Consider the following 25511-nt stretch of genomic DNA (forward strand, 5'->3'; position numbering starts at 1 on the left):
CAGGGTTGTCTGTAATGCAGTGAGTACCACAGAGGAGGTGTCACCAGTAACTGCTGGTTCAGATATGGAATCTGCCGTAGAGGTTTGTTAAAGGGCTTCCGACGTCTTCATATCTGTGGTGGTTTCACTAACTATTGTTTTTTGTATGAGACAGATATTTTCATTAGGCATAAATGTAGTATTTTGGTTGGTGTTTTGGTTGGTGTTATTTGCACATTGCATTGTATGCAATTTGCCAGATTGATGTCTTGTTAGCATCCGCAGTGTGCCGAATTGGCCACTAGGGGGCTGGATTGTTGGAACTCCCTGCTTGTCTAGCATAGCAGGATCTTGACGTTGAGTCGTGGGAGGGGCCTCCTCAGCACCAGGAAGCCGCCGAGGTTGCCCGACGCTCCGCACCGGGAGAAGAAGCTCCACGGACAACAGGGGCCACAGGTCCCAGCACGGACCCCGCAGTCAGCACAGGGACAGCCACTGGCAGACACGCCAGGCAGACCTCCCACACACAGCCGGGCACCAGACAGCCCAAACGAGACACGCGGCCCCGGAAGACACCCGCCGCCCACGCAGCCACAGCACCCCGGGAGGAGCGAGGTCAGGAGGGGAGCCCGACCGCCAAAAGGAAGCACCGGAACGAGGTGAGTCAGAGGGGTCAAAGTTTCAGCTGAAAGATTTAGCTTGGATGAGCCCAATTAAGTCTGATGAAAAAACAGTCTGTGTCCAAGACGAGGGCAAGAGGTCGGAAGTTTTCAAAGGGGAAAAAGTTGCCAAGATACTGGGCCGTGAGGGTCAAAGGATAGTTTTCCCGCAGTTCCCTCACGGTCACTTAAATTCGTGTGGATGTTGATCGCTCTGGGAGATCAGTCTGGGAGAAGATAAAAAAAAAAAAGAAAAAGGGCTCCTAGAACACTGCAATGAAGCACGAACTTTATGTCCCACAGTTCCACACGTTTAAGACGTTATATGTTAAACGTTTTCTAACATTTCGCTTGGAACCGTTTGGTGGACAGCCACGTGGGTCAAAGCTTTCCCCACAGTCCCCACGCGGCGTAGCTTCCAAGTATAATGAGCTCAAGTAAAATACTAGATGGCCCAGGTTTACCTGCAAGATAGTTGGAAGGGTTGTACCATGTGGCTGCTGGTGCTGTAGGTGTTAGGGGCACACAGCAGACTTCCGTGGACTTCCAGGGACTCCAGTGACTCTGCACCGACTCCGCTCCGCTCCGCGGGTCTAGGTGGTTTTTGAGTCCTTGTGACCATGTGCAAGTCTTATTATGGAGTCTGCTTTTCTTTTATTTGTAAAAGGGGATCATAAAGCCTTACTGACACGGAGATACTGAAGCAGGAAGTAAAGCATGTAGGACCTTTCCTCTAACCCTGTGTCTTCGTTCCCTAGGAAACGGGTGGTGAGGAGGAGGAGATCGAGCCCAACAGTTACAGCTGGGCGTATTGATGAGAGTTTGGATATTGAAAGGCTCTGGTCGACGGGGCACTGATGATTGAGGAAGAGAGCCGAAAGAAATAATGAGGCGATGGTGGGCACTCTTCCAGAACAGTGAGTGACAAGTCGTGAGGTTAGACCAAGAAGATTAATCTTACATTAAGTAAGGTTTGCTGCGTTCGTTTAGACCGCTGAATGAATGGGCGGTTTGAAAACGAAGCAGGTTGCTGAATGAAGCGGAAAGCGATCGTAATCGCTACTTGAACATTAAATAGTAGCAGTGCAGTTGTGCTACGAGCCGAGGCTCCCACTGAAGCAGATAAGTGACAACGCTGTGTGTTCGCTGATGAAAACAACGCTGTGGCGTTGTAAGGAGTTGAAGTGTTTGAGGTAGGCGCCGTTACGCTACCTGAAGAGGAGGTTAAGGAACGGCGATCGTTGTCACTGCACGTTCATATTAAGACGACGCTGTTGCGTTGTCTGAGGGGAAAAGTTGAGAAAAGGCGATCATTGCCGCCGCATGTTCGTATCAAGGGGAGGCGCTGTTGCGCTACTGGAGAAAAAAGCTAATGAAAGGCGATCGTTGTCGCCGCCTGTTTGATCTAAGCTGACGTGTCATGTCTTCGGGTTGTACCTCCGGCCATGTCCCGTCACCCAGTCACGGGACCACCCTCTCTCCCTCACCTGTCTCCCGGGACTCGCGCAGGCAACCCAGTCTGGCTCGCGCGCTGGCAAAACAATCGCCATACTCCTTTCAGTCGCATTTACGGCCGTTTCTCCCTTGGCAGTTGCCATGGAGATTAGGCAGCCGCTCGAGCGGTAACACACGCGCTCGTACCGTTGTGGCCCGGTCACGTGACTTGTCTATACGGTCATGTGCCCCGGGTTCACGGTCACGTGGCTCCATTCAATGTCACGTGACCAGGAAGTAAAACGGTATTTAAGCTGTTCAGTACCTGTACTCCACGCTTCACAGCTGATTTCCTTGGAGACCCTGTCTGGCTGACTTACTCGTGTTACTTACCCGGCTTCCTTGAAACCTCGTTCTTGCTTTTGGACTTCTTGTGGATCACGTTTGGCTGCGACGACACCGGCTCCTCTGTTCATCACGGCTTCTGACCTCGGACTGAATCACGGACTCCCTCTGGATCTTGCTCTTTGTTCTTCCATTTATTCGGACGGCTCCTCCTGGCTTCAGACCCTTCTTTTGCTCAACGGACTCCTCTTGGATTTCCCAGATCGCCTCGCTGCACGGTGGGTCACGCCTCCCAAGTGGTGGTTGTCATCTGACCGATTGGGACCCTTTACTCCACTACAACCCTCTCCAGGTGGAGACTGGCGAATGACAATTGGTCCTATCCCTGAAGGTGGGTCCCTTGCCTGCGTGAGTCATGGAACCATCCTCCCTTTCAGGTTCAACGTCCTTTTTCATCAAGTCCCCGCTGCCTTGGGGTTCCTAGTACTTCGGTTCCGGCTTCGGATCTTCTCCACCTGTGGCCTCAAGGGTTGCACAGGGAGTGATAAGTGATTCTCCCTGTGCGGCACTTGGGGACGGAGGTCTCCTATGTCTTCACGACTATCAACGCAAAACATGACGCCACTGCACCTGGTCTCCGGAGTGAAAAGAGAAAGGTGATTCTGATACCTGAAGAGGAGAAACTGCCTGGGTATACCATTATTGCACATGCAAGATTGAAGTTGGGCACCAAATAACATTGCTCTGAAACAAACTATATAGAGCAGGAGATGGAACTGTAAACAAACGAACAGACATAAAGAGGTATAAACAGAAGTGTTCCACAACATAGAAATAAAGAGACTTTGGGCAACAGAAAGAGAGGAGAAGAAATTCATATATTAAGAAGTTCAAATAGAAAAGATATGCCATAGGAGAGATAAAAGACTGAGAAAACCAAACACAATCCGAGAGTGCCTTAAAGTTATTAACAAAACAGAAATATTACGTACCTTAACGCATCACAAGGTGGTATCCTGCGAGGAAAGCGGACCAGCACGAAAGAAGACATATCCTTTTCCTGAAATATAAAGAGAAAAGAGAATTAAAAAAATAAAAGAATTGGGCTCTCTTCTAGTCCAAACAACTTACTTATTGGCTAAGAACTCGTTTGTTAACTAACACTTCTTTGACTTCCCCACAGTCCTGGAACCTCCTTCTTGCAGTAGAAAGAGAAAAGAGACTCCAAATGGTCACAGTAGGCAAACAAAGGTTCAGAGCAGCAAAGGTCCACGCTTCCACTCACTCCAGTGACTCTGCACCAACTCCGCTCCTCTCCGCGGGTTTAGGTGGTTTTTGAGTCCTGGAACCTCCTTCTTGCAGTAGAAAGAGAAAAGAGACTCCAAATGGTCACAGTCGGCAAACAAAGGTTCAGAGCAGCAAAGGGCCACGCTTCCACTCACTCCAGTGACTCTGCACCGACTCCGCAGAGTATTACAGGAGACCTGGCTAATGACAAGTTTAAATATTGATGGTTTCTGAATAATTGATTAGCATGTAACTCGAAGTAACAGAGTTATACCATCTTGTGGTCTGTGGACGGCTGTACAAAATTTTAGGATAAGAAAGATAAACCTCCCGCAAAATCAATATACGGGTAACATGGCCATCAAATTGCACTGTTATACAGGCGAAACAAAGGGAGGAATAATTTTGATCAACCTGTACTGGAACGCCCGCAAATTCCAACTTGACTCTTTCTGTGGCAATTATCTGGAGTTCAATTGGAAGCATGCTCTTTAGATGAGGAATCGAGTATAATTATAGCAAGGGATAAATTCCTATTGTCTTCCAATCCACAATAATTAAATTTCGAAAGAAAATCGGAAGCACCAGAGATTATACATATAAGATTGGGATTGGGATTTAATAATAGGGAATGGAAATGTTAATGGGAACTTCCATCTAACCACAGAAAAGAGTTCCAACATGGAAGAACAGTGCGTCTAACTCTCATTGATTATTTAGTATTATCGAGTGATGTGTTTCAGCAATGTATAAATATGGAAATTAGGAAAACTGTTAAGCGCAACCGCAATAAATTCCTCCTAACAGGCACTGAAACCGGAAAAGAACTGAGCAGAATCTGGGAGTTAACCGGGGAGGAAATAGGGTTTCAATGTTTAGAGCAGGTGGGCCAAAATTAAATAAAAATCTAAACGATTTTATGGCAGGTATGGAGGCTAATCAACTAGAGTCGGTCTGCACCCCAGAACATTTCTTGAAGTTAATTTGGGAACAAGATAAACCTATATTTATGGGTGCTAAATCTAGGCGGACACGCACCCATGTTTTTGATGAGCATACCTGGCTAAAAAAAAGGAATTAAGAAAAAACATCAGGATCTTGAAAAAAAGAGTGTAAATTAAAATCGGAATGTATGCGACTCACCCAGTTTTGATAGTCTGACTTCAACTTTTTCTTGGGAGGGTCTAAATATTTAAGACATCAAAAAGATGGGCAATCTAGGCTTTGTACTCTGGTGTGTAATAATGCAAGACATTTTTGGTAATTGATAAAAAAGAATTAAGGAACCCAAATAGAACTACTGAGTAATTCAGTGTCAGAAGGGGACTGAATACATTTTCAAGACCTTTATAAAACTCCATGACAAGGTGAGAAAGAGCTGAAGGACTGTGGTCAGTGGTGTAAGGAAGGCATTGGAGAGGTGGAGGCAAGTACCCCCACCAAAAGGTCCACCCGCATGTTACCTATATGTTGGGAGCCAGAAATTGAGACACGTGTAGTACCAGTGAGGGTGCCTGTACCGCAGAATATCCTGAAATCAAGGTATCCATTGAGAAAACCCTATATGCATTCACAAAGAAGTAATGGCATGTTGGACAAAGTTCCAGAGGAAGTGTGAAAATGAGTGAAAGAGAAGACATGTGACGTCATGCGGAGCAGAGCTGACGCACCTAGAAAAAAATGCACGAGGCAAAAGAACATGATCTCTGTTCCTAAAACTAAGAGAATGCGAGAAGGAGGATCCAGCTTGCCAGTGCTGGCAGCAACTCACTGGAATGCCCTCCCTCCCCAAGCCAGAAAGGTTGAATTGCACCTTGCTTTTAGGAAAGTAATCAAAACACTGCTGTTCACCTAAGGGGTTCTGTACACTAGAAATATATCAAGCTCACTGTAACCAAGAGCTAAATCATGTTTACTGTATTAAGATCTCCGTAAGCAACAATGCTTTCGCATGTTCATGCTCACTGTAACCATGAGCCAAGCATAGCCACGTAACTAAGACAAATATGTGCAAATAAGACAATTTTTGCAACAACGCCTCGATGCCTGTGGGCTGTAAGTGCGCTTTACAAATACAAATAAATAAATAAACATAAGATCTGAGGAGAAGGTGGTAAAGGTGAGCAACATTTCGGGCTTGAGATGAAGATGCTCATGCTACAGAAACACTGAAGAAAATACAAATCAGTTTACACTTGTGCAGACGCAGTGACGCAAGTAGACAAAGTGATCTTAAGGCTGGCTACATAGTGAATAGTTGCGGCAATGCACCAATGTATAATACATAGGAATGTACAGAACCTGGATATTCCACAGTGCACTTTAAGCAAGGCTTGAAACCCCATGATTGGAAAGGGTTTTTTAGTGTGGCGCAGTTGGAAAATAACTAAAGGCGATGGAGAAATACAAGAAAGGCTTGGCTGGCCCAGCACCAAGAAGTCGAGGCCACCGTAAGCCTGATTGTCCATCCAGTGGTTACTTGAACGTGAGAAAGAAACTAACTTCTGTTTGAGGTAGAGTGGAAAAACACTGAAGGCGTCAAAAGTTCATCATTTAATAGAATTAAATGCTGCAAAAAGGTTGAAATTGCGGTCTCCAAGTCACATGGTCAGATCAAAATAGACATTGGGCTGAGCTACACCAAAACCAAGAAGATACTCCCTTTTATTCTCAGGCACAGAGTGCTTCTACAAGGCCAAGTTCAAAGCATTAATTGACTGGCAGACTGCAAGAGTGATGATAGATGTTGGGCTATTTGGTGGGGAGTTATGATCACGCCGACCCTCCCTGCACCTGGTATGGTAGCCTGCATGCTGCTGGCATGTGGAATATTCCAGAACGGTACAAGGGTACCAAACCAATGGTCGAGGGCCCTGTATTAAAGTGCTCTATAGTTTGTATAACCAATAGAGTGTTGAGTATTAGTGTGACACAAAAGATGACGTGTACTTGGGATGGGCTTAGTTGCCCACCTGACAGTAGAGACACAATCACTTCCCCAGTCAGTATGGAACGCATACTTAAATGTTCCCTGTAATCCTAGCACAGCCCCAAGTAGGTTTTTGTAGTTTGCCACGTAGTGTGATGTCACTTATGATGACTTTTTACTATAAAAGTTGTTTTTCATGATATGCGCTGAGAGAAATGGAGCGAACGTCCGTTAATGTCCGTTGTAACTCTCTGTTTTAGACAACTGAAAATAAAACAGACCAAGTTTTGCCAACTTCCTGAGTCGGTCTGATTATCGATGTTTGAGTAACTTCTGCAACCCCCGCTATCTCCAAGTATTGCTACCTCGTCTTAAAGTGCCCTAGGTTTATGGGTTCACGTGGTAGCAGAGAGAGGATGTCGACCCAGAAAGCTTTTAATGGTCTCGGTCTCGGAAATATCAGATGTCCTCCACCATTTAGGTGGAGGACCGCAAGCTTCCTGTGGATAGCGGCCACACCAAAAACTTGCAAGACAAATGAAGCAGGTGGGACGGGTCCCTCTTTCATGGAATTCCCCTCCCGGTTTCTACAGCCAGCTGAGCGGACCGAAGGCCAAGGTGGCTGGTTGAGGAGGCGTTCCCGAGGGTCAGGAGCTGAAAAGTGAATGGTGAGTAGATTGAGAGAGGTGGCAAACATAGCTGTCTATTAAATGGGTAAAGTGATAATGGGGAGAAAGTTTTTGGTGGGGTATTTGAGTTGATGACAAGGAACGTCAAGTGAAGACATATGGACGAGGAGCGATCCATAAAATAAGCCCAGAATCCTACATCCAGGGACGTCTAGAAGAAGTTGTTTTAGAATCTAAGTGGATATCTAGGAGACCAACAGATCTGTTAAAGAGAACAACTAACACTCTGATCAGAGTCATTATCTGGGGCAAGAGTAGCCACGAGGAGTGTTGGCAGAAGTATATGTAGGCCGGCCAGCCAGTCAGTCTGTCTGTGTGTATTATATGTGATAAAGAAATGAAATGTCGAAGAGCGACAACCAATAGATTGTGGTAAAAAGCTGAGAACAGATTATTTATTTAGACATAGAGGATTGGAGCTGCGACGATTGGTGCACGCTCATATTGTGTTATTTTTCTGAAAATAATTTTTCTGTGTAAAACGACGGTAAGTATTGACAGTCGATTGTGATTTGTCATGATGGAAGATGTTACTCCACTCATGCACTTGTGCAAACAGCTGCCAAAACACGCACCCAAGCTTAAACAATATAGTGCAGAATGGGTTAAGGGCACAGCAGATAAAATGCTCATGCCATGGCCACATAGGTAATCACTGGCAAAAGTGGTTTTACAACACATGACCTCATACTTGCACGCAGCGTACACAGGAAAGAAGTTAGAACAAAGCCTAGCTAGCTTAGAGCTTTGGAAAATGTACTAGGAGGAATGGGAAGACCTGCCTCCAGAAGACTGGATGCTTAACCAGTGTAAAGAGGGGGGTGTTGAGCCTTCTGCTCCCCCTACTGTGTCTGAAGTAAATGACGAAAACACGAAAGTAGAAGGAGTGCATCCATTAAGGGAGCTTAAAGCAGCGGCAGTAATCCGACGCACGAGTCGCATGCCGATAGTAGTGATGAGAGTCCAGAAAAAACTCCAGAAAGGAATTTGATCTCTAAAGTTCAACTGTACAAAGAGAGAAGTGAACGACCAAATATGACTCTAGATATAGAATGAGAAATTAAGAGATGAAAAGGAGAAAAGGATAAAGCTGACAAGATAGCTCTCATACAGAACAAATCGATGGGCGGTCAGATATTGCTCAAACTTGATGGAAGAGCATTGAGGAAGTACGGCGGGGGAAGATCAAGACAATCAAGATAAAAAAGACAGGAAATGAGAGAAACGATTGAGAGAAGATGAGGCTATAAAGAAGAGTAGACTAAGAGGAGAGCAAATGTATCAGGAAGAGCAACTAAGAAAGAAAGAGTGGAAGAGCAAAGAAAATATGACAACAAGCAGAGAGTAAACGAAAAACAACACAGGCTAGAAAAGAAGAGAGAGGAAGAACAGAAATTGAGAGAGAAAAGATTGCAAACACAGAGACGTAGAGGTGCATAGGGCAAATGAGAGGAGAGAAGCAAAGGGACAGGAGAAAGAGAGGTTTAGAGATGAGGCAAAGAACCGAAAGGCATTTGATGAGGAGATGGAACGAAAGAGAAGACAGAGAGTACGCAACATTGATTGCATTGAAAAAGAGCTAATGGAACCAAATCCAGTAGTAGGATGGGAGGACATAGAGGAGTTCTTCCCATCACAAGAACCGATGCCAGGGCCCTCCAGAGTAAACCTAGAGGAGGATTTTGAGATAAGAGACATAGGAGATAAAATGTAGAAAGTTTATCGAGAGATGAGGACAAAAAGTGAATTGAAAAATAATTGGAAAGAGGACGGTAGCTCGTTTAGTTTCGAGCACAGAGCTTTGTCTTTGGACGGGCTGACTCTAAACAGAGATGAGAAGGAGGATAGCCACACAAGTTGGGGTCAAAACATGTCAGACGAAGACAGAGAAACCTTCTGTGGGGAGGAGGGAGCTGGTGCATGCAAGGGATGCATGTACATTCGAGGGATGTTTGCAAACATAAAGGGTAGATGGTCAGATTTGGACCTCCCAAAAGAAAGAACGGCAGAGCCTATGGCATGCACGAAACAATCTAAAGGGTGATCCCGTAGTGTAAGTGGGAAATCGCCACCATATGTGAGCAGATCAAGGTCACTGCCTGGAAGACGGCAATCGGGAACCACTGCCCCTACTATGGATAGGCAGACAATGGAAGCCAATTGTGATTTTGGGATTTCGCTGTTTTGTTAGAAAAAGGAGAGGCCAGACAGCAGTATACCCTGTGGCCTCAGGTGGACAAGGATAACCTAAGGTGTAAGCTCCCGAGTTTGACTTCAGGTGCCGGAAAACGGATTTATGAATTTCGAAAAAAATGACAGCAGTAAACACGTTAGCTATACATTAAGGGCCATCTAGCAGCTATCCTTGGGGAAAGGGCTGATGACATTTGGATGAGAGCAGGATATGCAAGTGTCACAGCACAGAATACACGCACAATGGGGCGCCGTTTAATAATTGTAGAGTGGCAGTCTGGAAAGCGCTTAGAGTACAATAACCTGGTACGTCGGATATGCGAGCTAAAATGGCACGTAAAATGCAGGCAAGGATCCGCTTGCATACATTCAGAATTTTCAAGAGCAGTGGTCTTTGGAAACTCAAGAGCATGGGGGAAATCTATACCTGTATTCTATCATATTTTGTGTCGGGGATTGCCAGATCAAGTACAGAGACAGCTCAAGAAGCTGGTGGGTATGGAGGCAAAACCATGGCCAGAAATACAGCTCACCATCGCTCACCATTGCTGGTTGTTGCAAGAGAAAAATCAAAAGAGAGAGAGGGTTCTAGGAAGATCGAAGAAGCTAAGTTAGTGCAGAAGAAGCTGTTGGAATATGCTATAGCAGCGGAAGTGCTGACTAGTGGAGAAGGGCCAGGATCACAGCAAGCATCAGGTATGCCACAGGTGAATAACCAACGGCAGTTGGATCAAGGAGGGAATGGGTTTATGCCGGCAGGCAGGGGCGGTTTCCGCAGAAGAGGAGGCTTTCAGAATATTCCGGGAAACTTTCATAATAACCAAGGTGAGTTTCAGAATATCCAGAATGACAATCAAGGCATGTAGGAAGGGCAAGTTGGGAGATTGCCTCCTGTATGTTGGACATGTGGAATGACGGGGCACATCACGCGAACATGTGGGCGCCAAGGATATGTGCAAAATAGGCAATTCTCAAGAGGGGGTCAGTTTATCCTTGCATATAGCCCACTGAGTAAAGACGGGTTCACCAAGATCAGACAGTGTATCAAGCACAGGTACCACAAACATAGCATGCTTTGCAACCACAGCAAGCACCATTGAATCTTCTGCAAGGGCAGATACAGCACACACCCATGTAGATACAGCAGAGCACAACCACAGGACAGTTATTGACTCCTAGGTAGGAGGTGTCACTGTCGTGGAAGAGAATCCTTTCACAGGTACGGAAATAAGTATGTACCCACAATAGGATAGCTCACAGGGTGACTTGATGTGTTCAGTACTATCGATGATGCCCAATCCTCAAGAGGAACCGAGGGTTGACGTTACCATAGGAGGCAAATCCTTTTCTTTTTTAGTAGACACAAGGGCGACTGGCTCGTGTATACGAGAGGGAAAACTTTCGTTATCAGGTAATGTCATGAATGCTCAAGGGTTCTCTGGAGCTACAAGTAGAGTTCCTTTTACTGAGAAATTGCCAGTATCTATAGGAGAATGTGACATGCCTGTTCCATTGTTGTATTCAAGTCAGACACCAGTTAATATACTGGGACGAGATTTTATGACAAAGCTAAATATGACAATCTACTTCACTTATGAAGGAATAGTATGTTCAACACCAGGAATACACTATTTAAACGTAGGTGAATGTATCATGACATTTACATGACAAATAGCTTTGCGAGGAGCGCCGTTAGAGCCAGAGGTTTTTCACCACGGGGTACACATTTTGTTAACATGGCTACCCGGTATATTGGGAAAGATTATGAGAATAGCTGTTGAATTTCTGTTCAAACCACAGATACCCATGGACGAAGAGGGGGGGACAGGTTTTTCTCTTGGATTTGCAGGCAGCCATAGTGCAAGGAGAATTAGTTATGCTTAACGGTTGGGATAGAGGTAGGTCATGGACAACAGTGATTGCCATTGGGGAAGGATGTAGATTGACTGACGTCCCTGATGAGGATATGTTTAGAGACGACCCATCGGATGACGAAGTGGTGTTTCAGATGAGCATTACTTATTGGATCAGGACAGAAAGACGAGAAGTCCCACAGAAAATGTTGATAGTGCAGCAGTGTCCCCCACTTTATGATGAAGACATGGCAAAGGTGCCAATTTCTTAATGGACTATGGACCCTTATGACGTAGGCCTGTTGAAGGGGGTGGGAGAAGTTAAGATTTTTCAAGACTATATCAGCCATGATGGATCAAGGCATCTTAGTGACAGAGTCACCATGCAATACTCCAGTGTATCCTATCAAGAAATCAAAGGGGGGTCATGGTGTTTAATTCAATACATGAGGCCAATTAACCAGATTGTAGAGGCACAGTTTAGTCTAGTTCCAAATCCGCTGATGATCCTATGTAGTATGCCGGTTGAGGCACGACATTTCACAGTGATTGACTTAAAAAAATGTGTTTTTCTCAATCCTGCTGCATAAAGATTCCCGACATCTTACGTCATTTACTTTTCGTCAGACTAAGCTGAAAAGTACAAGGTTGCCCCAGGTGTTCTGTGAGTCTCCATCGATTTTCAATAGAGTTCTGCAGATGGACCTAAGCATTATTGATTTGCCAAGTGGCGTGCTGCAATACATAGATGATATTTTGGTCTGCAACACCTCAGAAGAAGAGTGTAGACAAGACTTGATTCAGCTAATCATTATTCTAGCTGACAAAGGATATAAAGGGGACAAAGAGAAATTGCAGTATTGCCAGGAAGAGGTGTTGTACATAGGGCAGTTAATTTCACATGAAGGAAAGAAGGTTACGCCTGAAAGAGCTGAGGCGATTTTGAAAATGTCAAAACCGCACACGATAAAGCAAATGCAACAGTTTTTAGGACTGTGTCATTATGTTAGAGCATGGGTATTTGATTATAGTTCATACACAAGGCACTTGTTGCAGGCCCTGTTGAATCAGGAAAAAATTGAATGGACTGAAGAAATGGAGGAAGGGTTTGATGAATTGAAAAAGGCACTATGTACAGCTCCAGTTTTAGGAATTCCCAATTATTCTGACGAGCTCTTTTAATTCTCACACACAATTGGAACAGTAATGACAGCAGTGCTCACACAGAGAACTACCTTGGGGTACAAGTCTTTAGCATATTACAGTGGGATTCTAGACCCAGTAATGAGGGGTCTAGAATCGTTAGCTGCAGCCGCGGTCGCTATTGGGAAATCTGCAACCATAGTAATGGGGTGTTCCGCGGCTTTATTTGTTGAGCATGCTTTGTTTGCTGTTTTGTAGAAACCCAAGGGTACATTGACGTCTCAAAGAGCTTCTGCTTATGAGGTAGATATATCAAATCCAGCGATTAAAATAATGGTGAACCCTGCCACTTTTGTAGCTGAACCACTGGCAGAGGATGAACAAGTGCATGATTGCTCAAATTATGAAAAGATCCCGAGAGTGAAGGAAATGCTCTAGCAGCAGGGGAGATTCACTTTATTGACGTTTTTTCAAGGATCGATCAAAGTGATAGAGAGAGGCATTCAGGTGCCGCTGTAGTGAAGCATAAGGCTAATGGGGAGTTTGAAGTAATAATGAGTGCAAGACTACCGTCTCACTTTTCAGCACAGGCTGCAGAATTAGTGGTGCTGATTGTCGCGTTTGAGAAACATGCAGACCAGGAAGTAAGTGTACAGTGACTCCGCCTATGTGACGTCGACCGTGCACGCAGGGTTAGCACGTTGGAAACACAGATGAAGACCATACAACAACCAGAGTTAAAGAACTATGTTTCCCTAAAATCTTTGCTGGAGATCTAGTTTTAATTAGAAACTTTACAGAAAAATTTTAAAAGCTCCGTTTCAGTGGCCCTTTCATTGTGGAGGACATTACTCTGTCAGCAGTCAAAGTCCTAGGAAGACGAGCTTGGAATCACCAAGGTGATGTGAAAGTCTGTGCTGGAGAGGCCACACCACCCCCAACCCAGTCGGAAACAAGTCAAGAAAAAGTTCAGCGCATGCAGACTCGATCGATGACGAGGAAGAAGGACGCAGAGACTGTCCAGTAGATAGATAAAAGTCTACATTTGGACTGTGGCTTTCATGAGACACTCTTTGTAGCTGCTAAACAAGGACTGAGAAAAAAGCTATTGTTCTTGAGCCACAGAAGCTTTGCTGACATAGGACTGTGGAGTGTGAAAGAAAAACAGAACATGCCAGATCTAGATTTTGTGTTCAACGACTGGAAGAGGCAGCAGTTCCCTGATTCGTTTCTCACTGAAATTTCTCTTTGGAGGTGCCTATGGTACTTACCTATGCTGATATACACAGACTACTTCTGGCGGTCTTCATATTTATACTCAGAGCTTACCCTACTCTTGTTGGCATGAGCACTGACATAAGTGCTTTACTCAAGGATCCTAAGAATGGCCTGGCTATAAGACGCCTATTGGCAGCAATAACGGAGCAGATCAGACTATTACCTAAGCATATTACTAGAGGTACAGATGGTCCTGTCTAATGACAATGCCCACAAGCTACTTGTTATGATCTTTTACTATTTGCTTCAAGTTCATCCTTATATTGTTTGGCGAAACACCAACACTTTTGTGTTCATGCGAGATCTGATAAACTGTCCAGCAATCAGCCAGTTACTTGTGGAAATCATTGACCAGATTCAGCAACTACTGGAGCATCTGATGAGTTTGCCCGATTAAAGAGTTTTTCCTTCCTTAAAAAGTAATCACAGGCAAATAAACAGGTGGTCCATAGAGCATACTGCAGGTCCAGAAAGTGAGCAGAGTCAAACACGAGTGGAGAGGCGATGATGGTGGAGCCTCATGTATTGGTGCATAATGTATGCCTGTTCTACATTTATCATTGTTTATCTGATTCTGCTCATTCACATTTGGATTTCATTGGTCCCAAGAAAGCAGTAGTCCCTTTGATTCTTCCCACTGCTGTTACCTTGGCAGAACTAGACATTGCGAGACAGCCGAGGCCTTATGTGATTATCCCTACTCCAGCAGCTCATTTAGAGGTACCTATCTATGCATGTGACAAAAAATACAAACCTTCCCTTTGGAAGGAGATTAGTTTTTGACTTACTTTATGGTCATTATAGGGAGAATAATTTGGCAAAAATGAAACAGAGACCTAAGAGAAGTACAAGGGAGGATGATTATAAATTGAACAATTATTTGGACACTACAGCACATTTGAGGGACAACAGGTGGTATCAAAATATGAAAGAGGTGGGAAAGAGAACTTCTGAAGATGATTGCTATGTATGTGCACTCCTACCTTATGCTATAGGAAAGTCTAAGATATTTATAGCTATTGACATACATGTTCAAACTCTGCCTGACAAAAGGTCAATTCCAGGGCTGAACAGCATCTTTGGTATGCGTGACAGAATGGTCAGCGCCAGGCGAAGATGATTATGTCCAAGATTTGAAGACAAGAGCGCGACCACACACCAAGAATCATGTGATAAGATACAAACAGCCTGGTATGAAGGGAGGAGGAATTAGATGGGAAATCAATAAAAGACTCAATTGTAAAGGGAAAACCGATGAAGAGGTTTGAAGCTGCAAGGAAAGAGGCCAGATGCAGATCTGGGGAACAGTGCTTTCTCCAGATGGATGGGAAGAAGGTGTAGTCATATGCAGAGCTATAGCAGTAACTGGTTGTCACAAACCGCCTTGAAACACTTGTGTATAGGCGCGTTACAAATGCCATATCGTATCATATCATAACCCGTTATCAAACAAGTGGAAAATGGATATAAACCTCTCTGGCCGAGGCTTGCAAAATTGTGGACATGGGTCGAAGACAAAGGCGGTCCCTGGCCGATAGTGCCTTTGGCTAGTGCAGAACTGTGCTTCAGAAACAATGGCACTAGAAAAGTTGGAGGAAATCAGCAATGTGGACGAATCTTTGATGCACCAGGAATGAAGGATGGGACAGCAGTGATAATAGATCACTAATGGGCCTGTGGATTCAGAGCTTACATGAAGTTGCCCAGAGATTGGGGAGGACTATGTTCTATAGTGATTGTCCATGTTCCAGCATTGGTGATCCCGAAGAGCGATCTGAACATTGGTGAATTTCCAAAAGCAGATGTTCACCTGAGGAAGAAGAGATCTACTGAGCTCCTGAATTGAATGAAGAGGGAGAACTATTTCTCATTGATAGAAGCTTTTGATGCATTCCCATATGAGCACAGATTGTTCAGTCCGACTTCATCAATATTCACAACAATCTTTATGCCCAGGATCCAGACAGCAGCAAATACTAAATGGTTACAGATAACCAGATGGGAGCTTCTGCAGACGATTAACACCACCATAAAGGGTTTCAATGCTGTCAAGGAGGACCTGCGAGCCATAAGACTGATAACTCTTCAGAATAGGTATGCCCTGGACAGGATTACAGCTATGGATGGAGGTGTTTGTGCCAAAATCGGAGAATCATGTTGCACATTCATACCTTCTCATGGTGACGAGAATGGCACCTTGAGAGTGGCGAGACTGTTGCTCACAAACATACAAGTCAAGATGGAAGACAAAGTGGAAGACATTGGTGATGACAGCTGGTTTGGGTCAATCTTCTCATGGGTTCCACATCGGATGGCGAACATTTTCAAGTTTCTTGGAGCCCTGTTGGTAATGATCATGTTTGGACTCTGTGTGATCAGGATAATAATCACACAATGCAAGAAAACTGCAAAGAAAGCAGTAGGAATGAAGATTGTGATTGATGTCGAATCAGGATTGGAACCAAAGGCGCTGACAGATGAAGAAATCACAGACTAAGTGAAGGCCAGTATCCATGCACCTGAAGGAACGAAGTTCCTGTATCCCAAGAACCACAAGAAGTATGTGGGGAGATGAATCTATTGCAATCCTGATGGACAATGCATGCTTATGACCTGGAGTGTTGATGAGCATGTGACATCAGCAGGATGACTGAAAGGAGTTGTAAAGATATGGGTCCCAAAGAAGCACTTCTTCAGACGAGGATGTCTTGATGTGAAGATTGATGAGAGTGGTCGATGAATCGCCCAGAGGGTGAGTGTAGAGGTGAAGTCAAGTACCCCCACCAAAAGCTCCGCCCCCATGTTGCCTATATGTTGGGAGCCAGAAATTGAGACACGTGCAGTACCAGTGCGGGTGCCTGTACTGCAGAAAATCCTGGAAACAAGGTATGCATTGAGAAAACCCTATATGCATTGACGAAGAGGTAATGGCCTGTTGGACAAAGTTCCAGAGGAAGTGTGAAAATTAGTGAAAGAGAAGACTGGTGACTTCATGCGGAGCAGAGCAGAGCTGACGCACCATGAGGCAAAAGAACATAGACGTTCTATAAGACCTGAAGAGAAGGTGGTAAAGGTGAGCAACATTTTGGGCTCGAGATGAAGATGCTCATGCTACAGAAACGCTGACGACAATACAAATCAGTTTACACTTGTACAAACGCAGTAACGCAAGTAGACAAAGTGATCTTAAGGCTGGTTACATAGTGAATAGTTGCTGCAATGCGCCAATGTATAATACATAGGAATGTATAGAACCTGGATATTCCACAGTGCACTTTAAGCAAGGCTTGAAACCCTGTGATTGGAAAGGGTTTTTCAGTGTGGCACAGTTGGAAAATAACTAAAGATGATGGAGAAATACAAGAAAGGCTTGGCTGGCTCAGCACCAAGATGTCGATGCCACTGTGAGCCTGGTTGTCCATCCAGTAGTTACATGAACGTGAGGAAGAAACAAACTTTGAATGGATTGTGCCCTCCCACGTATTCCTTATCTTTGATATTTCCCAATATCCAGCTTGCTGCTTCGGAATTTCTTTTCACACCAGTAGAGGGTGCTGTGGATCTATGCCTGTCGAGTCGATGTCCCTCAAAGGCCTTTGTGCTGATGTCAATGTCATCACAGGTATAAGTAGCGCACGCAGCGTCTGCTGTTCTGTTCCACTTTTTCCGCGCATCTCAGCTTCGGGGAAATGCAGCTCTCGGTTCCGTGAGAACATCAAAATCCTTTGATTTTCGGTGAAATTCCTGATAAACTTCGATGAATATGGCCTCATCATCGGCTCCGTCTACGCCCTGGTCCGGTTTAAAACAATTCTGAGACTGGGGCTAAGATGCCCATGACGGATCCAGACAGGGTCTGTCTGTGGTGCCTTGGGGCAGAGCATCCATGTTCTGAATGCAACAAGTGTATGTCCATGACGGCCAAGACCTTGAGGAAGCGCAGAGGGAAGCTGCAGAGAGTTAGGCCACAAAAGTCCATTACCCCTTCTAAACATACTTCAAATGAGTTGGGGCCTTCTTCTCCTCCTCACAAAAAACACTCCCGGTCACGCTCTCGAAGTGGATCTCATCGTTCTTCCTATTTGAAACGCAGTAAGAAAAGGCGCCATAGATCGCCGTCCACCTCATCTTCCAGTTCTCCTGAGAGGGTTATTTGTCCAACGAAAAACAGTACCCCGGCACAGTGGGAGGAATTACGCAAAAGCATGTTAAAGGTGCTCGAGAACGCGGCCTTGCCCCTCTCGAAGGCACCCAGAGGCGATACCACTGAAAAAACACACAGAAGCCGTGAGTCTTCGACCTCGGCTGGGGAGACTCTTTGAGAGCGTAAAAAACCCTTGAGTCGAGAAAAAGCCTCTGTGACACACAAGAAGTCGTCACTATCGACTCATAAGGTTAAGTCAAAGAGTGTGTTTTCGACGCCCTCAGCGCCTCAGTCGAAGGAGAAGTTACTGAGGCCTCATGTGTCGACCTCCTCGACGCAGCACAAGACTATACGTTTGACGATCTCGACGAAGATGTCGACATTTCTGTCGATTCCATCGACAACCTCGAAGCCTTTGACGGTTTCATCAAAGCCGCTGACATCATCATCGACTATTTTCAACAATTTTGGTGCCAATAACGACATCCATAGCGCCTTCTGCTTCTACACACCACAACCTCGTTCAGATTTATTTAAGACCCTATCCCCGAAGAGGAAGATGGGGACGGTGTCTTGAACCTTATCAAGGATGGAAAGGACGCTATGTGCGAATCCCTCCAAACCGGTCTCGAGCCTGTTGATAGCATCAGCAGAGCCATGGCGGCTAGTACAGTGAAGGAAGTCGGGATTAGCTCCAGACATACAGTCCAGACTTCTCAACATGTCCTTTGATGGCACACACCTATTCGGAAGTAAAGCCGATGAAGGTTTGGAGAAGCTGCAAACGTCCAAGGCGGCAGCCAAATCCCTTGGAGCTGCGATAAGGCAAACTCCAAACCGCCCCACAGGTGCGCCCTGGAGGGGTAGGTCCTTTTGCTATTATTCCGCATTCGGAAAAGGCAGAGGACAGCCAACTCAAAGAGGCCAGAAACGATTCCCCCGTGGTGGACAGGGTAGAGGTACTAAGACTGCAACAGCAGGTGCTGCTTTATCCTCAGCATCTGCGTCAGCCGCCCATAAAACTTCTCTGAGGTCTTCCATCACAAAACAACGGTCGGAGGCAGATTAACTCAACATCTGACAGAATGGCAGGCTATTACTTCATATGCTTGGGTATTGGAGACAATCGCCCAAGGTTACTGTCTGCCTTTCCTACAAACACCTCAGAGTCATCCACCGGCAGACAACTCTTTGAAGATTCCGGATCCGCTCCTTATGCAGGAGATTTTAACCCTACAAAAGAAAGGTGCAATAGAACCGGTACCTGTAGCAGAGAGAAACAAGTGTTGGTACTCCCCGTATTTTCTTATACCGAAAAAAGACGGAGGATTGAGACCCATCTTGGACTTAAGAGACTTGAACAAGTTCCTCAGGAAGGACAAGTTCAAGATGGTGACCCTTTCTGAAATCCTTCTGGCCCTCCAGCTTCAGGATTGGTTGGTATCATTGGATCTTCAGGATGCAGACTTTCATGTGCCTATCCATCACAAGCACAGAAAGTACCTGAGGTTCACCATTGGCAACTTGCACTATCAGTTTCGGGTTCTGCCATTTGGGCTAACCTCCGCCCGAGGGTTTTCACCAAGTTAATGGTGGTTGTGTCAGCGAGTCTCAGGAGAGTGGGGATTCAAGTCTACCCCTACCTAGACGATTGGTTGATCAGGGCCAATTCCCCGGAACAAGCCCGAGATCATCTAACTTACGTGTGCTACTCAGTCCACAGATTGGGCTTCTCCCTCAACTTCAAGAAGTCCCACATGATACCATCACAAAGACTCCAATTCATCGGAGCAGTCCTGGATACATCCCTGAGAAAATCCTTGCCACCAGAGGTGAGGGCTCAAGACATTCTACAGATGGTGACAAAGTTCCGGAATGCCCAACATCTTCCGGCCTTCTACTTTCTGAGGTTGTTTGGCGTCATGGCATCCTGCATTTTTCTGGTGCCAGAGGCTCGCCTGAGAATGAGGTCCCTTCACTGGGCTCTCAGGACCCAATGATCATAGTTCTCGGGAAAGATGTCAGATCTCCCACAAATACCACACAGAGTCGCACTGGACCTTCAGTGCTGGACCTGTCGGGAGAACATCTTGAGAGAAGAACCTTTTTGGCAACCATGGCCGGAGATAACAGTAGTGACGGATGCCTCACTCATGGGGTGGGAAGCTCATACCAGCGATTTGACCATCAGCAGTTGTTGGTCTCGGTCTCCAGTCATTAATTCGAAAACAAAAGGATCAAATGCAATACATTCGAGTCAAAAGGACCGAAAAAAAGACTAAAAGACTGAATACCTTTTTTTAATGTATTTTTTTGGGGGCTTTGGTATAGCTAAAATTAATGGTTTTTGGCCAAAAAACAAGGGTTTTGGGGGGGACCCCCCAACAAATAAAAAAAAATAAAAATAATAATTCAGTCTTTTTTTTCCCCGTCCTTTTGACTCGAATGTATTGCATTTCGACCCTTTGTATTCGATCCTTTCACCCATAACCGTTGGTCTCAATCGGAGTCCAAACTACATATCAACCTTTTAGAGCTTAGAGCTATGAGACTAGCGATGAAGGCTTTCCTGCCATCTGTACGGGGAAAGAATTTCCTGATAATGATGGACAACACAGTGGCCATGTACTACCTCAACAAAAGAGGGTCACTACCACTGTGCAGAGAGGCAATGCAGCTCTGGTTTTGGGCAATACAAGAAGGAATCTCTCTATCGGCAGTGCACCTAGCCGGAGAGAAGAACACAACGGCGGATGCTCTGAGCAGGCAGCGTGCATTCTCCCACGAGTGGGAACTAGCTCAGGAAGTCCTTCAAGAGATCTACACCCTTTGGGGAACCCATCAAGTAGATCTGTTTGTGACCAGTGCCAACAGGAAGTGCGAGCTGTACTGCTCCAGGGAATTTCCCCCGAGAGGAGCTCTAGGGGACGCGTTCGTAGTGGACTGGGAATTTCCACTCCTCTACGCGTTTCCTCCAGTCCCTGCCATTCCGCATTTAATAAGGAGGTTGTAATAAGGAGGTTGAGGAGGTTCAGGAAAACTATGATCCTTATTGCCCCAGATTGGGCCAGGAGTACCTGGTACCCGGACATTCTAGACATGTCCATCTGTCCTCCGATTTGTCTTCCACAAAGAGAGGCTGAGATACAAAGAATGGGACCTCCCGGATGACGTAATGGAGGTGTTTCTTTCGGCCAGAAGGCCAGCAACAAAATCTTTATACCGCTGCCATTGGAATAAGTTCTGCAGCTGGTGTAGAGATAAGAATGTTGACCCTTTTTCATGCAATACACCGATGGTGTTGTCTTTTCTGTTGCACTTAGCAAATCTGGGACTCCAGATTGGTATGATGAAAGGTTACCTAGCAGTAATTTCCATTTTCAAGTGTAGTGGTGAGGAAGTCTCCTACTTTAAAATACCTCTGGTAATACAATTCCTGAAGGGGTTAACTAATGTTTATCCCCCCAACTCCTCTTCAGGTGCCCTTTGGGATATAAACTTTTTAATTGGTACTCCCTTTGAGCCTCTTCATTCGTGCCCATTAAGACTACTTACCTTCAAAACAGTCTTTTTGGTGGCAATAACATCTGCCGAAAGGGTGATTGAGTTACAGGCCTTGTCTTGCAAGGCGCCTCACACTGTCTTTCACAAGGACTGAGTAGTTTTAAGAGTGAAGTCTAATTTCCTTCCCAAGGTGGTATCTGAGTTCCACATTACTCAGAGGATAACATTACCTTCTTTTTACCCTCCTCCGTATCCAGGGAAGGAGGAGGAAAGACTGCACAGACTCGATCCAAAGCGTGCCTTGAGTTTTTAAACTAGCAGACTTGCTAACCTGAGACAAACTGACCAATTATTCGTGGGTTACACAGGTCATAAGTCAGGTCTAGCCATCACCAAACAAACCATCTCTTGGTGGATCATTTTAACAATTGCAGAATGTTATAAATTGGCGGGTAAAGACCCTCCAGAATACATAAGAGCCCATTCAACCAGGGGTATTGCAGCTTCGTCAGCTCTTCAGAGAGGAGTTCCATTAAAGGATATTTGTGCGGCTACCCCATGGTCGTCTGCACACACCTTTACAAAATTATTTAGCCTGGATTCCTCCACTAGCCAAGAGTCAAAATTCAGAAAGGCAGTACTGCAGTCTGTGCATACTTAATTACTCTATTTTTACTCCCTCTTCCTGATTATATTACTGCTTTGGGAGTGTATCAAAGCTAAGGAATATGTGGGAGGACACAATCCATTCGAAGAACAATTTACTTACCCAGGGTAACGTTCTTTCTATTGGATGTTCCTCCCACATATTCCTTATTGCCCCTACCTACCTACCCTGCAGTAAAACCTCCCCTGTGGTTACAGTCTGTGCTCCCTCAGGGGTAGTAACCGTCTAACTTAAGACGCTCCTTCGCTTCAAAACGGAACTGAGCAACAGACGTTGCAGGCACTACTTATCCCTATGATGACGTCGATATCGGCACAGATGCCTCTGAGGGACATCGACTCGACAGGCATAGACTCACAGAGCCCTCTACTGGGGACATTTTCTTTCCGAAGCAGCAAGCTGGATATTTGGAAATATCAAAGATAAGGAATACGTGGGAGGAACATGCACTCGAAAGAACGTTACATGGGTAAGTAACTTGTTCTTCTGTTTGAGGTAGGATGGAAAAACACTGAAGGCGTCAAATGTTCATCATTTCATAGAATTAAATGCTGCAAAAAGCTTGAAAATGCGGTCTCCAAGTCACATGGTCAGATCAAAATAGACATTGGGTCGAGCTACACCGAAACCAAGAAGATACTCTCTTTTATTCTCAGGCACAGATAGCTTCGACAAGGCCAAGTTCAAAGCCTTAATTGACTGGCAGACTGCAAGAGTAATGATAGATGGGCTAATTGGTGGGGAGGCATGATCACGCCGACCCTCCCTGCACTTCGTATGGTAGCCTGTGTGCTGCTAGCGTGTGGAATATTCCAAAAGGATACAAGGGTGCCAAACCAATGATAGAGGGCCATGTATCAAGGAGCCCTATAGTTTGTATAACCAGTAGAGGGTCGAGTATTAGTGTGACATGAAAGATGACGTGCACCTGGGATGGGCTTAGTTGTCTACCTCACAGTAGAGACCCAATCACTTCCCTCCGTCAGTATGGAACAGATACTTAGATGTTCCCTGAAATCCTATCACATTCCCAAGTAGGGTTTTGCAGTTTGCCATGTAGTGTGACGTCACTTATGACAGTTTTCTACTATAAAAGTTGCGTTTTTGATGATATGCGCTGAGAGAAATCGAGTGAATCTCAGTTTATGTCCATTGTAACTCCCTGTTTTAGACAATTGAAAACAAAACAGACCAAGTTTTGCCATCTCCTTGAGTCGGTCTGATTATTGATGTTTGAGTAACTTCTGCATCCCCATCTATCTCTAAGTATTGCTACCTCATTTTAGAGGGCACTAGGTCTATGGGTTCAGCATGGCATCAAAGTAAGACAGACACAAGTGATCACAGTTCCAGGGTGTTTATTAAACTGTAAAATGGGTGAGATAAATGCCTAACCTAAATCTAAGATGGGAGCAAGCTACGGCCATCAAATAATATGAATACCATCCAAGTGGAGTCTAATCAAATAAAAAGGGCCTATACTAAGAAAACCTATTGCCAATCTTTACAGCTATGCTACAAAATAGTGTGGGATGGTGTTCACAAGAAAGGTGTTCACAAAATGAAAAATCAGGATGTTATGGCCAGGGTCTCCCTTCCTCACGTTTTTAGCACGGGACAAGGTGGGACTATTGAGCATAGCACACTCCCGGACGAGGTTACAGTTTCTTTTCTCTATATCAGGACCTTCAGTGTCCAAGTCTCTTTCATGCAAAGTCTCTTGCTTAAGAGTGCCTGATATGCCATAAACAACAAAACAAATATTCCTTCTACTAATCTTCACATCGGGCGATTACTCTTCACCCTAGGATCCCCCCTCAGCCGGGCTTCGATCCTTCTCTCAACGTTAGTCTCCCTCAGTTGGGCTCAGACCAACAACTCAATGTGGAATCCCTCAGTAGGGTTATTGTTTGTCATCGCAATGTTCACGGGTGTATTACTCTTCACCCTAATTCACAGGCATCCCTCAGCCGGGTTCACATTTGCCAAAATAACACTTTTCACTTAGTTTTCTCACAATGCGGGATTCACTTCCCTTAGCTTTTTGTTTGATGACCTTCAGTCGGGTTCACTACCGCCTTTCAGTCACACTCTCTTCATTTGTAATATATTCAAAAGTCTCAATGTCTTTTTAAACAACCATCTAGTTTAGTTAGGTCCCGCTCATCCGGGCTCAGACCTTCCTTCACTGGCTTCCTAAAGTACTTGCTAGTTCAAACAAAGACTTCCAAATGACGATAACGTTTCGCTGGATCACCCTGTTATTCTCTGGCAAGTACGTACTTCAAAATATCACAGTTCACACAGTGTTCCCCATTTCCAGGCTCGAATGCCAGTTTCACATTTCCCTTAGTCTGGTTTACACTTTCATATCCCTCAAAGAGTACTGCAACATGCCAAGGACTTTCGATTTTACAAAGGTTTTGGCTTGACCCTTGTATGACCACCTCGACACCTCACGCCGGGCCTCCTCTAGATACTTGTAATTTCAACAACAACCAAACACATTTGACTGTACACGGGATTTGGCTTGACACTCGTATGACCACTTCGATTCCTCAGTTCAACACATTCTCCTTGTTCAGGAGCGGGGCATCAGTGAGAGCCCTTCGATTGAGCACCCACGTGGTGCAGGACCACTCTAACTGATACCTATTTTGCCTACAAAAGACCTTTGTGCTTTAGTATTCTTTCTTCATATAATGTTGCTCTTCACAACCTTGAGCCCAACACAGTCCAATCTATTATCAGCTCTTTCCAACTCACCAGTTGTGTCAAACTCTGTTGGCGTCTCCTGCCTCTGGAGTCAAGGACGGTACCACGATGGCAACTGCTTCTCCCCGCCCTGGCATCATTGAGGGAGGGTCCAATGTACCACTGACATCCTTTGTACCATTCCCCAGCTGCAGTTCCCGGTCTTATGTTTCCCTTCTCGGAGGCTTGCGGGTCTGGGTTGAAAAGGGCAAGGGCAATTCCTTTCTCGTCGGCCTTTCAAGTCTCACTCCCTTTCTCCTCGGTTTGAACTGCCGTCCTGGAATAGCTGCATCCTCATGCATTTGGCCTTGCTCACAGTGTGCTTTTGTGCCATGTCTTTTATCCCTATGGGGAAAAGGAAGGTAGGTCAGGTGTGTGTAATTCTCAGCAATTGCCTGACCCCGCCTAACCCTTGTGTTGGGACATGTCAGATATACGGCTCTGGTGTTAGTCCATCCTCTTTCATGGTAATCAGTCTGTGAGACAGTGTTAGTGTCAAGAAAGGGCGGGGGGTTGAGTTTCTAGATATCCTACCGGGTAGGATGGGGAAAAGGTGTCATAAGGAAGGGGGTACCGTGTCTCACCCTTCGGTGTCCTACTTCCACTCCCCAAAGATCCCTCACCCAGGTGATCCTCCCGCACTGATCCACCCC

The 25511-nt window shown here is 45.3% G+C and overlaps 1 protein-coding gene across 4 annotated transcripts in view; it reads right to left on the reverse strand.

Moving 5' to 3' along the window:
- LOC138566887 (phospholipid scramblase 3-like) overlaps positions 1-25511 on the reverse strand; it is a 300635-nt gene that overhangs the window by 21012 nt on the left and 254112 nt on the right. For all 4 annotated transcript variants that reach the window (XM_069644631.1, XM_069644623.1, XM_069644635.1 and 1 more), the window contains one exon: positions 3410-3477. In XM_069644631.1, the coding sequence (XP_069500732.1) occupies positions 3410-3477 (68 nt within the window). The remainder of the gene's footprint in view (positions 1-3409; positions 3478-25511) is intronic.

The sequence above is a fragment of the Ambystoma mexicanum genome, chromosome 1p, assembly GCF_040938575.1.
Source record: "Ambystoma mexicanum isolate Mex_15411 chromosome 1p, UKY_AmexF1_1, whole genome shotgun sequence".
Taxonomy (NCBI): Eukaryota; Metazoa; Chordata; class Amphibia; order Caudata; family Ambystomatidae; genus Ambystoma; species Ambystoma mexicanum.